Source organism: Scomber japonicus, chromosome 18, assembly GCF_027409825.1.
Source record: "Scomber japonicus isolate fScoJap1 chromosome 18, fScoJap1.pri, whole genome shotgun sequence".
In the NCBI taxonomy this organism is placed as follows: domain Eukaryota; kingdom Metazoa; phylum Chordata; class Actinopteri; order Scombriformes; family Scombridae; genus Scomber; species Scomber japonicus.
Window position 1 is genome coordinate 13,035,872 of NC_070595.1, and position 15,520 is coordinate 13,051,391.

A 15,520-nucleotide genomic window follows, 5' to 3' on the forward strand; every position below is an offset into this window, starting at 1 on the left:
TGTCTGACACACTAAACAAGTGTAGGTTTAGTGCTTTTCTGTTTGTTGTTCTTTATTATTACATGAACACATCTTAGCATTTGTGAATATTAATTGATTACCGGTTCTATTTCATGGGAGTCTAGAGCAGGCTCTGGCTTGCTCAGTAATTGCATTTCTGGTTATCATTTTTATGTTTTGTCTGACAAGACTTACAAGCAGCACACACAAATCATACAAACTAAGGCATATAGATGGCTTGATGAACAGATGAACAGGCCACTTGATTGTTCAATAAACTCTTAAGTAGGGGTTTAAAATGTGTGACAAGACACTGTCACAATCACAAACTAGAACATTTCTTCAAGCATACACAACAATATGCAAAAAGCTGTCATATAAAAGGGCTCATTTTTATACATGAGGGAACTTTGTACATACACAATGATGCTGTTTTCTAAACTCACTAATTGTGAATAATTATATTGAAATGTCTAGCTGGTAAGTGTGAGACTCCATGCAGCACTACTCATATCCGTGGGCGTGTGTTGGAGATGGCAATCGTGTAGAAGAAACATATGGATACTCACCTGCTGATGAAATATACATTTGGCAGGAAACACATTTCAGGCAATCATAGAGAAGGAAAATTGTTAGAAAATGTTTAATACTGGTAAATACTTGCTATTAAAGTAAACAGTGCTGTGTTATGTTATATCACCTTTTAGTACATCTCTGGGGATGGATGCCTTGGACTAAGTGAGTTAAATAACCTCTCGCTGGATTCATTGGGCACTAATGTACATAAGAGTCTTGTGTTTCCACTCAGCAGCGTCATGCTAACTATCTAATTAGGAGACATCTCTGGGGCTCACTCAGGATGAACATAAACAACTGAGGGTTGATCGCGTGTGGCATGCTCTGTGAAATCTCACGTTGCCATGGAAACATACTCAGCATCTCTACCCCTGCTATAAGGCCCTTGCCACAGTAAACCCCTCTACACACATATGCTTCCATATTCCATACGCACCACCAGATTCAATGTGTGCTTCTTGGAGATAAACTGCCCCCCGCTGCGGCTCTTCCCTCCAGCTGTGTTTGTCCTGAGAACATTTACATGCCAACATCAAACTTTGATGAGGGTGGCATGAAATAGTAATATGCATATTTCACACTGGCCAGCTAAACACTGTGCAGTGAGTCATTCACACAACCTCAGGATGCATCATTTCCACCTGAGGGCTAATTTCTGCTGGTTTCCACTCCTACTGTGGAGGAGCCAGAATTTTAAATATGAGCATATATACAAAGATTGTATTTATATTGTCTGATAAGGTCTATATGTTGGATTTCTGAAACTTTTTTTCCTGTATTAGCTGTAGAAAGATTGTTGCTTTACTCAGCATTTTAAAAGATGTGCTGCTTCAAAGAGAACTCAGCACGCATTCACTTTAAAGAGCCAGATCGTGTCTTGATTTCCATCCTGTCTATCTGCTGAAACTGCCACGTACGTATGTTTTTAACAGGAGACAAAAGGCGGATGTGCAGAGCTCAGAATGTCAGTGATTACAATGAGCGTATTACGAGTTGCAGGGGTGCTGCATGCTGTAATGCTGCACCATATGTGGGCTATTTGAGACTGCAGATAAGAGGCAGGCAACAGGGCCGGAGGAGCAGGAGGTAGGAGAAGAGGAGGAGGTGTAGGAGGGGGGTGATAAATGTCAACAAAAGAGGCAAGCGTCTGCTGCCGAGGAGTTCCAGAGACCATGGCGACAAGGCCGATTGATGCCTGCATCCAGAGACGTGGTGTCACATCAGTGGATCTCTGAAGGGGTGATGCATGACCCTCGGCCATGAGAAGAGATAGTTATCACAGGAGCCTTGACTGTGTGTTTTATTTTTGTGTGTGTGTGTGTGTGTGTGTGTGTGTGTGGAAGGTTGATTTTACAAAAAGAAGACTTGAAAACTCCCCTTGGAAAAAGATAGAACATATCTGATACAGTGACACAGTTTCAGGCCAACAAACACACATACACACACATACACACACACACACACACACATACACACACACACACACAGAGAGAGAGAGAGAGAATCCCCAGTGCATTGACCACTGCATGTTGTCCTTCACTCTTTTTGAAGGAATTAAGTCAACCTCCAGCCATCACATCACATTGCATTACAGAGACCAGAGTTCTGCACAGCAACAGATGAGCATGTACAGTTACTTACACTGTGCTCCCACACTGTGTCCTGGCCTCAGGCGATCAGAGAGGAGGCAGCAGATTCATGATGTCGCATCTCTCTCTCTCTCTCTCTCTCTCTCTCTCTCTCTCTCTCTCTCTCTCTCTCTCTCTCTCTCTCTCTCTCTCCCTCTCTCTCATCTCTGCAGACTATCCTAGTGGGAGACAGCGGAGTGGGCAAGACCTCTCTGCTGGTTCAGTTCGACCAGGGAAAGTTCATCACAGGGTCCTTCTCTGCCACCGTCGGCATCGGCTTCACAGTGAGTCCAACCCCCTTTCCTCCCCTAAATATGCTTGGCCCAAGTGATGAAAAGGACATGTCACTGTGATATGTGAAGTCGTGACATCAGCGAAGCCAATCTCAGTTTCTGTGCCATGCATGGAGAGTTTGAGTCCCTCAGTGTGTCCGTAAAGTGCAGCATGAATCAGTGGCGCTCTCCAGTGTGGGATGTTGCATCTTCTCACTGCATTCATTATGATCCTTAACACTCTGTGGGGGTTGCTTGATCGAGGGTACATTATTGTGGTTAATGATGCCACTGCTATGATTAAATTACTGTGAAGGGAGCACTACTAATGAATGTCATGGCGGCGGGCTGTTTGCTGCCGGATGTTTGTAACAAAGCTGTTTTAAACAAGAGTGATTTTAAGCTTTCTGACATGCGGGGTCTTGATTTTTTTTTGATTCTATGTGGCAAGTTGAGGCAAAAGGAGACAAATAGGGAAGATGTACGGCTCATTTAATGTATGATTCGCCTGCTATCATATTTTTCTTCAGTGACAGTGATAAGTTTGGCTTTGTGTCACTGCCATTAGAGCAGCACAGAGGAGGCAGAAATCTGAGAGAAAGTATAAAATTGGCTTTGCCATTTCGCATTAGCATAAGTTTTCTGGTACCCCTAGAGACAAACGCACCACAGGAAAAAAAAAAGTTATTTTCTTGCACACTTCTACTGGATTTAAAGTCAAGAGTGAGACAGCGCCTTCAAATACATTGTGATCACTTTTGTGTTTTCAGGTTAAATTTGGATAAAAGCTGGGAAACAGATGATTAAAATATAGTGCACAGCAGAAATGTATCCAGTATATGTCTCCGCTGTTTCATTTATAGTTGTGGCTCACTCGACTGGAATAAATGTTCACTTTTTACATTTAAGGCTTTTGATGCCTCTTTGTTCATTCTGAGCTATTTGGGTTGCACTTCTCTCGCTGCTTCATTAAACAAGCCATAAATTATAAAGCTGCGAGTTTCAAGAAAACAGGCAGATACAGAAGCATTCAGCATATCTCAGTCAGTTTGTGATGCTTTTGTGATTGATGTTTTAATCCGAAATGATAAACTGAGCTCACATCTTACACCTCATATCTGTTCTGAATCAAATCAGTCAACCGTTCAGTCGGCTCCATGATGCAAATGAATGTTTTATGTTGTTCCTCTCAGTCAGAGCCAAAGGGCGAGATGCTGCCTGCAGCTGACATGCAGGGATGAGTTCATATGTTTGAACAAGAGATTACATTATATAACATAAATGATCTCTGGCCCATGTGTCATTTAGGCCTTTCGGCACAGAGAAGAGTGAAAACACTTTGTCTTGACTTGAACACTGGGGGGAGACAAACACTAGTAGAAACAATTCACTTGCAGGCATTATTGGAAAATTGAGTCTCAGTGAAACCATTTTGGACACGTATGACATGCTAATTAAATGAATATAATCTGTTCTCGACAAGAGGGAGTCTGGGATTGCTAATTGTTAATTAGACTGCTGTGCTAAAGGATAGTTCAAGAAAAAAATGGGTTGATAAAAAAAACCTACTACTTTACAAACATAGAAGATGGATTTGTCATTAAATATTCTTAAAAGAAACATTTTTAGTTGTCTGGACAAAGTTTGCGCAGAGATGCGGAGGTGTCCTATAACCCTTTTACGCACCCTTATACTTTAAGGCAGAGCTGAATTATCTTTAGCAGGTGCCTCTGGATTGTTAATATAAATTGACAGGTCATAGTTTGTGACTCTTAGCTTTTCTTCACTGACCCCGTCTATGATCGAGCACCACCTGTGGCGGATGAGTCAGCCATCGGCGCCGTTGACCCCCTGCAGCTATTCGGGGACGATGTCAGCCTGAAAAGATAAGATGTTTCACTCATAACAAAATACAGTGTCTGAGCTGCCGACGCATAGCTACTCAGTTAATCATCTGCCCACGCCAGGATGCTCCGCTCCGCTCTGCAAAACCAGAGAAATGTTTCCGCCTGTTTGTCATTACTGCTTTCTTGACTGGTGGATGCCGTGGCGCCGCTGATTATTATTTTTTTTCTTCTTTTCTTCAAGTTTTGACCGTCGCCTCCGTCCTTTTTTCTTAACAAGGCGATATTAAGGTGTGATTTTCTCTCTTGTCTTGGGAAGTGCCTGGTGATCATTTTGTGGCCACACGCAGTATGCACGCAGAGGGGCTGGAAGCTGGCGGAGACTCGGACTGAGATCTCACAGACACCGTGCGCGCGTCTTTCTCTCTTGGACACATCTCGGAGATAACTGTGGTTTGGCTCTCTGCACTCTTTGCTTGGCATTGCGATGTCCACAAGGAAGGCATCGTTGACGGACAAGCAGACTAAAAACGGCACGTCAAAATATGTGTTGGAGAGATGCGCTTCTATTAACGAGTATTATGATATTTCCTTCAAGGTGTGTATTTCCGTCTTGTCATAATGTGTTGATCCTTGTTGTTTTTCTTGCTGCTGGCGGAACAGGTGTCTAAATTGACTGCACATCTGACACAGAAACAACTGGGTGTTCATGTAGCAACAACAGCAACATAAATGTTATGACTCTTCGCATCTGGAGAATGAGCAGATGATCTATTACATTGGTTTCATGCATCCTCTTAATGTACAGTTAAACAGGCCATGTTCACTGTATTTACATTGATGACAGAGCAGACACCAAGTCATCGACCCGGAGGCTTTCATTTGTAGAAGAAGTCTTTTATAGGCTGTAAATCTCTCGAGGTTGCTTTGTCCGCCCTTACTTGTATGCAAATATTTGCTGAGGGTGTACTTGTTGCTCCTTATAAAGCCTCCCATTGGGTTTTTTTTTTTTTTTTTATAAAAGCTGCACAAGGCACACCTGTAATTACTTCATAAAAACCCACAGACAAAAGGAAAAGTAAATTTAACTTTAACTGTATCCATTTATAATACATCTGTTGGCAGCAGTGTAAATTCACAGGAGCTGTTTGAATAACATCTAAGGTTTCACATCACATGCTGTAATTAGGCATCCTGTTGTTGTAATTATATTGATTGCTTTTGAATAAGGATGCACTCTGATAAAAATGATGAGAGTAAAATTACAGAGTTGGCTACAACCATCTTGAATCCCCTCTCAAGTATTGGCAGAGTGTCACATGTTGATGGCAGCTCAGTCAACAGTGTATTACAACAGTATCTGTGGTACTGTAGCTGCAATCATTTTATCATTTCAACAAGCTGACACACAAAGTTAAGGCTGAGGAACAGTAAGATGTTGCAAAACAGCATCTTCCTTCTAAACCTTGTGACTCCAGTTGTGAAATATTTTTTTTTACACAATTACAAATTAATTTCATGCAGCACATCCCTTAGCTCTAATTTCCTGTTCAGTAAGTATCATCCAACCATTCTGTTTAGGCTGTCATCATGTATTTAAGCCAGCTATAACTTGTTGTCCCTCTCTCTGGTGGTGGGTTTGCTCTAGGTGATGCTGCTGGGAGACTCAGCCGTGGGGAAGACGTGCCTCTTGGTGCGCTTTAAAGATGGGGCCTTTCTGGGAGGCAACTTTATAGCCACCGTTGGAATAGACTTTAGGGTGAGAGAGATACAGCCTCATGGAACCAGTTGTTAATTATTTTGTCAATGTTTTTTTTTTTTTGTGCTCTTGTTACTCTAATGAGAAAATCGTATATATTTGAAAAGCAACATATTGATAATAGTAAAGCAACACAACAAGAGATCCACCTGTTACAGTGACATCGGCCCAATTATCACCTTATTTCCACCTCGAACACTTAATCATTCTGTGATGATAGCACCAAATGTACAAATCCTCTTGCCAATCAGTCAAGTTCACAGACCACTTGTGCTGCTAGGGGCTGCCGATGACTTCATAAATGTCTTGGCAGATGCCTGCCCACGTCCCTGTCTCCTGGAAAGATTGGCTGCAGCTCAACTCGGTCCTGGAGGAATCACAGCACTGACAGACGAGCTCCCACCTAGTCACATACACCTCATGCACACACACGCACACACAATGACTGTCGCTGAATTCGGAGCAGATGTCTACTGTATGTCTTCCTCTATTGGAATCGACATGAAAATAGGCTATTTGGAGTGAGAGGTCTGGATCCCAGCAAGCTCCCCATTTTCCTTCAATCAAGACAAAACACAGCACTAATGGCCAGTCAAGTAAGGGTGGTTTGAGGAGGAAATTGTGTTGCATTAGCTAGAGTGATGTATTGTCTTCTCTGGATAGCGGAGTAGACATTAGGGAGCATAATGGATGTCTGACAGATAGAGCTACTCTATATGACCGCTGTCTATTCAGAAGCATGGACATTTTATTTTGCCCCACTCAAGGAAAAGCAACAGGTTCTGTGGCCACCATCCATTCATGAAAATGCATGAATAAGGAGAGTGAAATGAGGTTACATCTGCATCCATTGGGAAAATGTGATGGATTCAGTGTCATGCTATTCATTCAGAGGAAGTAGTGTTGGTGATATTAATTGCCTTGAATGTTGATCACTTCCCACCGCTTTTGTTTTCTTGCCAATTTTAATGAAATGGGGCAGAAACCACTTATAAATACAGTAAGCTGGGCCAAACAGTTGAGTCAATATGCTGAGGTTGTCCTTTGTGCATGGATAAGCAAGCAGGCTGTTGTGGCAGCTTGTAACATGGCTGGTCTATTTTCGGCATGCTTCCTTGTAGCAGTTACTCAGCATGCAGGCTCCTCTCACGTCATAATTGGGGGGAAATGGAAACCCATGGCAACTAATGCATCGCAGGGGTTGAACCATGTCCATTTTGCCAAAGCAAAGGATTCAGCAGGTGGCAGCTCTAGCTGCCAATGACATCTTTTACAGACATCTTAGAGATTTCTTTATCTTACTGTGTAGCCTTCTGCATTTCTTATTGTTGCTTTTTGTGAGTTCACAGGAAAGGCAGAGTCTGTTTGTGATGACCTGTCACTGATAGGGAGCCATTTAGCGTTTCAGGAAGTGCAGCAAAGAATTTTCTAGCCGCACTTCCTTTAACTCGGCGTCTCTTTCACTTTGGTGTTTTTTGCTGTAACAGGTTGAAATACTGGCCTGATTTGTTGCTCTAGCTGGTCATGCTAACTCAGCAGACTCCCAAAATACCGCCGACAAAGCGTGGGCGAACCTTTGTTTTTGTCGCTGCATGTCTGGGCAAGCATGTTAGCTCATACATTAAACCTCTCAGGATTTTTCTTTTGCCAGTTTTAGCCTTGCAACATATTCATCCGCCACAATATTTTGTCTGTTTTAGGTGGGGTGCCTTAAACTATTTTAAGCTACAATCTTTGCTCTATAGGAAATCAGAGGGCACCCTATGGGGCTGCAGGAAATTAACGGGGGAGTCAGTTGTTATGCTGCCAGTCGTCTTTCTCACTGTTGTGTAATTAAGTCTAATCCTAGGACCTTGTTGTTGTGTGGGTGTTGCAAATTACTTTCTCTGCCAGCATTCAAAGCCACTTTTAGTTGTCTTGTTGTTTCTTTTGCCACATGCTGAGTCCTTGAGCTTTTTTAGTCAGCTTCAATGTTTGCCTTTCATATCTGTGCAGTTTTTTCAGCACTCCAGTCTCTAAAGCATATGGTGCATTGTCACTGTCTGATGGCTCTTCTCTCTTCCACAGAATAAAGTGGTGGATGTGGACAACCTAAAAGTCAAACTCCAGGTAAGAGCAAGAAAGTGATGACAAATTAATTTTACATGACAAAAACATCTCATTCTCCTGGCAGCCATTGACCTATTTATGCAACACATCCTCTAAACAAAATGACCACATAGGCTACCTGCACTCCAAAATTACTCATGTGAGCGTTTCCTGAATAACCCATAAAAGCGTTTTCTAATATGATTCCTCTATCATCATTAATCGTAAAAAATAATGATGTTCTATGGTGACACTCACGGTTCCACCCAACCCGCCACCTCTAATGTGTCATCTTATATTGACAATGTGTAACCTTTGTCACTTCCTTTGGTCCTAATTACTACAGATTTGGTGCTAGATTGGATCAGCCAAATTGTCGATTTGCAAAACTCTTGCAGGCATTTGTATGGTTTCTTGATTATGAGCATAACCCTAACCTTAAGTCTTAATCTTATTTTACCTTAATCTGACCTTAACCTTAGCCCTAAACCTAACTGCAGTCACAAGGGTTTGTCCTTCTGGCTGATCCAACCTAGCATTTACCTTAATAGGGCTACTAAATGGCATAGATGTAACTAAAGGCCAATTTTGCCAGCTGAATTTTCAACCCATACTGTCATTTTTCTTGTGAGAACTGGCTGATATATCTACCTGAATTTATTTGACAGCCTACAGAATCATAGAAAACTAATTAATAAATTATAGTTCATACTAAATATACTTTACATTCATTGGACTATAATTGTTTGTGTTGCATAGTAACATACCCACATACCAATATATCATTATAACCTGTTCATTCAACACTGAGTGGGAGGTACCAAAATTAGATTCCTCTGCTGTAGTAAATCCGCAGCTTCTCTTCTCCTGCACGGGCCCGGCACATGATAAAATCCTCTGATTAAATACACTTTCCCAGACAGCAGTAATTATAGAAAAGATGGAGTTGAGAAAAAAAAGGTTTCAACTTTTCAGGCTGACTGCAAACTGTGCAACAGAGGATTTAATATTTTCATGTCATGTCTTTTTAGACTGATTGTTTTCAAGCAAAAAATAATTGCCTTTTTAGAAAAAATGCAACACGTTTACTACAAACCTGTGCAAGAAAGATCTCACAAATGAACAAATTCAGCTTACCATATACCAATTGTCAATAATTATCTTGAAATTTAAAAAAATATATATACAATTTGATTTCTTTAAACATGTGATTTAAATCCATACCAAATCATGAATTCTTGACTGGTGAGATGGCAGTTAGTCTTTCTGCTAAGCTAGGCTAGTTAGTCGACCTTTTAGCTTGACAAGTTTATTCTCTATTCTCTATGATTTAGTTACTGCCTTATTAAAGTGGAGCAACGAACTAAAGAACTAGTAATAATAAGGTGTTAATTGACATTTCAATAACAGGAAACAGCAAGGTGTAAAAAAGTACATTTAGCTTTAGCCATGTCTAGTATCAAGCTGTAACTACATTTTGTTGGGTTTTCAGCCGTTTTTATACTTACATGGCATAGTCAATTGTATATTTAGACACATTTTTAGGTTGACAGGTTCTGTGTTTATCTACATTTTGACTAAAAATGTCTTTTCATTATTTTTTGTCAAGTAGCCCACCTCAGAGAATCAGCTTTTCATTCTGCATTATGAATGTATGTTTGAATGAGAAACAAACTACTGTATTTTAAGCTTTGTAGGCCAGTATAATGGTATATTTCTGCTGCAGTTGTTGGCTGTGCAGGATTTGCTGTGAGGATTGTTTAACATTTTTTCCACTTTAATTGCTGTGTAATAATGTGGGTTTCTTTATGCAGATCTGGGATACAGCCGGCCAAGAGAGATTCCGCAGCGTAACGCATGCCTACTACAGAGATGCCCAGGGTAACCTTTGCTTTTATATTTTACTTCCTCACATTGTCTGTCTGTGTGTGTGTGTGTGTGTGTGTGTGTGTGGGATGGGGTAGAGTAGGTAAGGGAGCAACCTGGCTCAGAAATGTAGAGAGCATGTGTGTAGGTGTCGATGTGTTGCGTAAGTGTGCAGATAACAATTAAGGTGAAACTGAACAGCTCCTCTGTTTCCTTATACAGCATTACTTCTGCTTTATGATATCACCAGCAAGCTGTCATTTGACAATATCAGGGTAAGACTGTCTCAAATTATTTCTTCCGTCCTTCCTCTTTCACACCTTCTCTATTTTCTGTTCATTTTAACTTCCTGCCCCTGAACCCTCTCACACTGTCTATTTACTTTCAAAATACTAAAAGGGCTTCTAACATTTTCTCACATGTCCTCTTTGGAAGTGACTGTGTTATCATTTGCTTGGTTACACAGTTCCCAGTTCAGTAATGAAAAGCAATAAAAGTGTTGAAGGATAAAAATGGCTCAGGCTCACCATGATTGATTGGAGGATGGTAACAATGCACAGTTCGGGAAGGAAGGAAAAATGTGGTCTTTAATCTATGATATTTGTTTTGTTTATAGACCAATCTCCCTTTCTCTGTTTTCTTCTGTTTTTTATACTTTTAAAGGCTTGGCTGACAGAAATACACGAGTATGCCCAGAAGGATGTGGTCATCATGTTGCTCGGCAACAAGGTGAGCAAAGCTTCCTTTTTTGTGTTACATAAAAAGATCAGGAGGATAACTGGTCCCTTACCACAGTATTAACACACTCTTATCACACTCAGACAGACATGAGAATGCTTAAAAGCTGGAAAATGCCTCCACTGTGCAGCAAATGCATGAATGCAAAACACTCAGGCTTATTTTAATATGTACATGTGCAGCTTGTGCAGTCTTAATCATGTTTGTGTGTCATTAATTCATTAATTTATGTTTTTAATGCACACACCCGTCTATGAAAAGAATTCCCCTGCAGGGAAAATAAAGTTGGTCAATTTAAAGGATGATTGCTTGTGAGAGTACACATCAACACATTAATCTCTCACCCATCACCCAGTCTTATTTGATTATTACGACTGGGTAGGATACGTTCAAAACAGTGCCACACAAAGTAATAATCCCTTGCTTTAAGCTGTTCTTGCATGACACCATTTTCTCCACAATGCTGCTGGTGATGAAAAGAGAATTCTTTCATGTCTCATTGCTACCAGCAGTCATTGCTAATATGTCTGAAAGCTCCCTCTGGTGGTTTAGCGAGGACTCACCCTTCCCGGGGGGGTCATAGATGTCACAAAGCAGTAGCTCAGATCATTGGCTGTGAGAGCAGCAGGACTGGCGGCATCAGTGTGTGGGAGCGCTGCTCTTCTGCCGAAGGTGCAGTTTCTGACATCTCATCAGTCTGAAGGAGCTTGGGCTCAGCAGCTGGCGGCAGGGCTGCCAGATAAGTGGATGCGCGGGCTGGGATGATGGTGCATCACTGTTGCTAATGGCGTGGTGAGTCTGTGATCTTTCACCTCCACTGTGATGATTAGTTTTCTCTTCCTACTGCTTTCTTACAGTCAGACATGGCTGCAGAGAGGGTCGTGAAGACAGAGGATGGAGAGAAGCTGGCGAAGGTATGTATGACAGCTCCATGTGGTTATATCGTCAACCACAGAGCCACTTCACTTCATCTTCTAATGTTTTTCCCTCTCAGGAGTACGGAGTGCCATTTATGGAGACCAGCGCAAAGACAGGAGTCAATGTGGAGCTGGCCTTTCTCGCCATAGCTAGGTAAGTCATAGAGCTGCTTTATCAAATGACTATGTATTGTCACTAGTACTGCAGTTCCCCACATCTCTGCAGGGTGTCCACAACTTTAACTGTTTGGTTCACTCTCAGACAAAGTTTGTGACCAGCTATTGAATACAGTGGAGCATTTAGCAGCTAAAGGTCTATAGATAGTTCCCTAAGGGGCTGATGGAGACCAGCAGTCAAAGTGAAACTTTGACTGCCTTCCTTCAGGGGACAGAAATTCAAGTCCACTTGAATTCTAATATTGCTCCGTGTCTGTTGTGCTGCCCTCTACTGGCCAAAAGATCTGTTAATGCAGCAGGTTTAAGAGCGATAAAGAGAAATCTTAATGCCACACCATAGAATGATATTTTAGACAATTTCAGCTCCATAAATACGTTTTTTTCTGAGTTGGATGCGAAAAACGTGACTAATTCCTGAACTCAACCCTGTCTAACATCTTTTGAGAAGAACATGAACACTGGTGGTGAGCCACAGTCAGTGCCTGACTGCAGCAGGTTCCCAAATCCTGGAGAAAGCTTTCATGTAGAAGTGGAGGCTGTCACAGAAGCATATTAATATCCATGGTTTAAGAATCAAATATGAGTGGGGGATCCATACTTTTGGCCATATAGTGTAAAATACTGGATGTAATATTGTATTCCAGTCAGATACACCCAACTGACTGAATCAATGGATGCAAATGCATTTCTAGCATTACTGCATTATGTAGTTAGTCAAATGTAATGAATAACAAGAGAAGAACATCCTGAAGGTTTATTTTTGGAAACATTATTAGTTAATCAGTTACATTTCAGACTTTACACTGAAGCCCACACAGCAGTTTTGTTCATGTTTTAATGCTTAAATGATTACAAGAAACTGGAAGGAAGCGACAGGTGGACAGTCAGTATTTAATCTCACAATACCAGACAACTGGAGATTTCCGCCTACTTAAACCTGGGGATATATTCATATTTGGACCATCCAAATATGAAGGACTGTCCTAAAGACTTTGGATTAGTTCAGCAATGTAGGTTTTTAAAAAAAATGTTAACATTGAAATCTCAAAGATTGTCCTCAGTCTTTAAGAGTGAAGCGTTGAGGGACTGACCTGTGAGTCTAGTTGGTAGTGTACAAATTCTAAATGAGAGAAAACAACAGAGTAAAAAGACAAAAGAGAGTGGAACAAATATGATTAGATATAATACTGAGAAATTATTTGTACTTTTTTCAATTCCAGTGTCATCTACAACTCATCCCCAAAATAAATGTTTTATGCTTCGAAAGCCACATCTTCCTTTTAAGGAGTGCTCTATAGCAAGAAATGAATTTTATTACAAATAGTACTTCTTTCTCTGCCTATAATATTAATACCAAAGCAAACTCATATTCTTCACTCTTAGATTTGTTTGGGTTGTGTTTCTGGAGTTATGAACACTGAGGTTCCACATAAGGGGTTTGTATTTATATATATCTGCTTCATGCATATAGCAGACATCCTCAGTCTGTCTGGAGTTTACTCTGCTGTTTTCTGGATGCATATTTTTGACTTTTCTTTAACTTGACATCAAAGCTCACAAGCCTTCCCTTGATTTCCTGCAACTAACACATTCATTCAACGGTTTTTAGCTAATTTGTTATTTGTTCCCGTTCACCCGTTATAATGGGATTGTGCATGTTTTGAAACCACGTCAAGGCTCCCCATTGATTTCAAACATTAACTGTAATTTTTGAGTGACTTCCCTATGTACACACCTTTCTTACTGAATGGCAGGAAATATGAAAAGTTATTTTGTCTAAAAATGACTGTTTGCACAGCCGGTTCCTGGAGCTGTGGGAGAAAATAATTTAGGTGATTTGCTATGAAGGGTTAGATTAAATGATTCATGCCAGGGTAGCATTTTGATTCAGAAGGCTGTTTCTCTCCCTCTCTCGCTTACACTTGCTCTTTTTATTTCTCTTCCTTTATCATTTTCTTGATTTGCTCACCCTGTCTGTGCTCCATCCCACACATCCACCCCCTCTCTTACTAACTTCCTGCGTATCTCTCTCTCTCTCTTTCTCTCTCTCCTTCTCCATCAGGGAGCTGAAGCACAGAGCGACACAGCAGCCAACTGAGCCCAAGTTCAAGATACACGAATACATCGAGTCTCAGAAGCACAAGTCCGGCTGCTGTGGCCTCATGTAGCTGATCCTGATCACAAGTCAGGGAGAGACACACACAGAAAGAGAAAGAGTGAGAGAGGGAAGGAGGGAGGAAGGGAGGAAGGGAGTGAGAACATGGTAAAAAAATAAAATAGTCTGATCTCTAACAAAAGCCAGTCCCAGCGCCAAACCTGAGAAGCGGATGTTCCTCCTCTTCACCACTGAGCTTTTAGCTGAATGAACCTGGATTGGACGCCATCCCTTATCTGAAATGTGAATTTAAATCTCTTTTATGTCATGCGTAGAGATGTTTGTGGTCCTTGTGGTGACAGTTGTATCAAACGACATAGTCAGGAGTTACAGTCTGAGATGCTATATCCATCAAAAAGAAAAAACAGCACCATTCTATACTTGATAAACAGCAGTTTTATATATGAACAATCAATATGACTGTTGGTGTGGATATAGCATTTTTGCAGCTCTTCATTTGTTTTTCATCCCAGTTTAACCAGGATGTGAACTGGATCCCTTTTGGCCTTACAGTCTTCATCTTTCTTTAGTGTGTTTGAGATAAGTGGACTTAAGTCTCACAGTCAGATTGTAGCTAAAATGATCCCGTCTGTTCACATCTGTACTGCTGTTAGATAGAATAAAGCCAATGTTTTGAGGGCACTTGCCCACTGTGTGTCTGTCTGTACCTTCAATTCAGGGCCAGTGAAACGTCATTCAAAGTACTGTACATGTAAATTTCCTGGAGCATCATCTCATTGTTGCACCAGGATATACTCAAAGAGATTATTGTCATTATTTCTTGATTAGAGATTCCTCAGCATGCATTCTGCCTTTTTACCATGTGTCGCTCACACACTGACACGTGACAAACACAGCCCTCCCTGAACATCGTTGTGTCTCCGTTACTGATGGATGTTGTTGTCTAGACTCTACAGAAGCTGTATTTGTTCACGCGCCACATCGTGTAACTTTGTTTCTTTGTACAATGTTCATTATGAATGTTTGCTTGTCGAACTTGCTCAATGTCACATTTGTTCCTCATCTGAGGCGTCACAGTGATCACAAAGTGCCATGAAAAAGTGCTTTGTTATCATGTTATATATACATATATATATAAAAATATATTTTGTAATGTATGTGCTGTTGTTTTATTGAAGTCAGTCTCGTCTGTCCGTCTTTGCGTGTGTGTTCTGGAGGACAAGGGGCGGGAATCAGGATGTGCTGAGGTTAATGAGCCACTGTGTGGCAGCAGCGACCCCTTTTCATTCTCGAGTAGGTAGCACTAGAAAGCAGTAAATTAGACAGGCAACATTAGACTCAGCACACACATTTATCCTCTATTTCTTATACCATTATATACAGTGTTTTATATGGACAGTGTATGGAGCACATTCATGATTCACTGCTCTCACACCTCAAGCGGTCCTCTTCTCCCACTCACATCTACAAGTCATACTGCAACATATTATGGAGTCATTTTCTGTTCTATACTGTGGAAAAAACTGAATTCATTATTTG

General features: G+C 41.0%; 1 protein-coding gene across 1 annotated transcript; it reads left to right on the forward strand.

The window, feature by feature from the left end:
- The first annotated feature begins 4,509 nt into the window (after positions 1 to 4,509).
- zgc:112183 (uncharacterized protein LOC550410 homolog) lies at positions 4,510 to 15,132 on the forward strand. Its single transcript, XM_053338676.1, has 9 exons — positions 4,510 to 4,918; positions 5,969 to 6,079; positions 8,147 to 8,188; positions 9,982 to 10,048; positions 10,256 to 10,308; positions 10,697 to 10,762; positions 11,629 to 11,685; positions 11,766 to 11,842; positions 13,928 to 15,132. Exons 1-9 carry the CDS (start codon positions 4,808 to 4,810, stop codon positions 14,031 to 14,033), a joined length of 690 nt encoding a protein of 229 aa, XP_053194651.1. The 5' UTR covers positions 4,510 to 4,807; the 3' UTR covers positions 14,034 to 15,132.
- Positions 15,133 to 15,520: the final 388 nt, after the last annotated feature.

What these genes read in the sequence shown, in the direction of transcription:
- zgc:112183 (XM_053338676.1), top strand. Translation starts at nt 4,808, where the DNA reads ATGTCCACAAGGAAGGCATCGTTGACGGACAAGCAGACTAAAAACGGC. An exon ending in ACCTAAAAGTCAAACTCCAG is followed by an intron (nt 8,189 to 9,981) that starts GTAAGAGCAAGA and finishes TTCTTTATGCAG; the next exon opens with ATCTGGGATACAGCCGGCCA. An exon ending in TGTCATTTGACAATATCAGG is followed by an intron (nt 10,309 to 10,696) that starts GTAAGACTGTCT and finishes ATACTTTTAAAG; the next exon opens with GCTTGGCTGACAGAAATACA.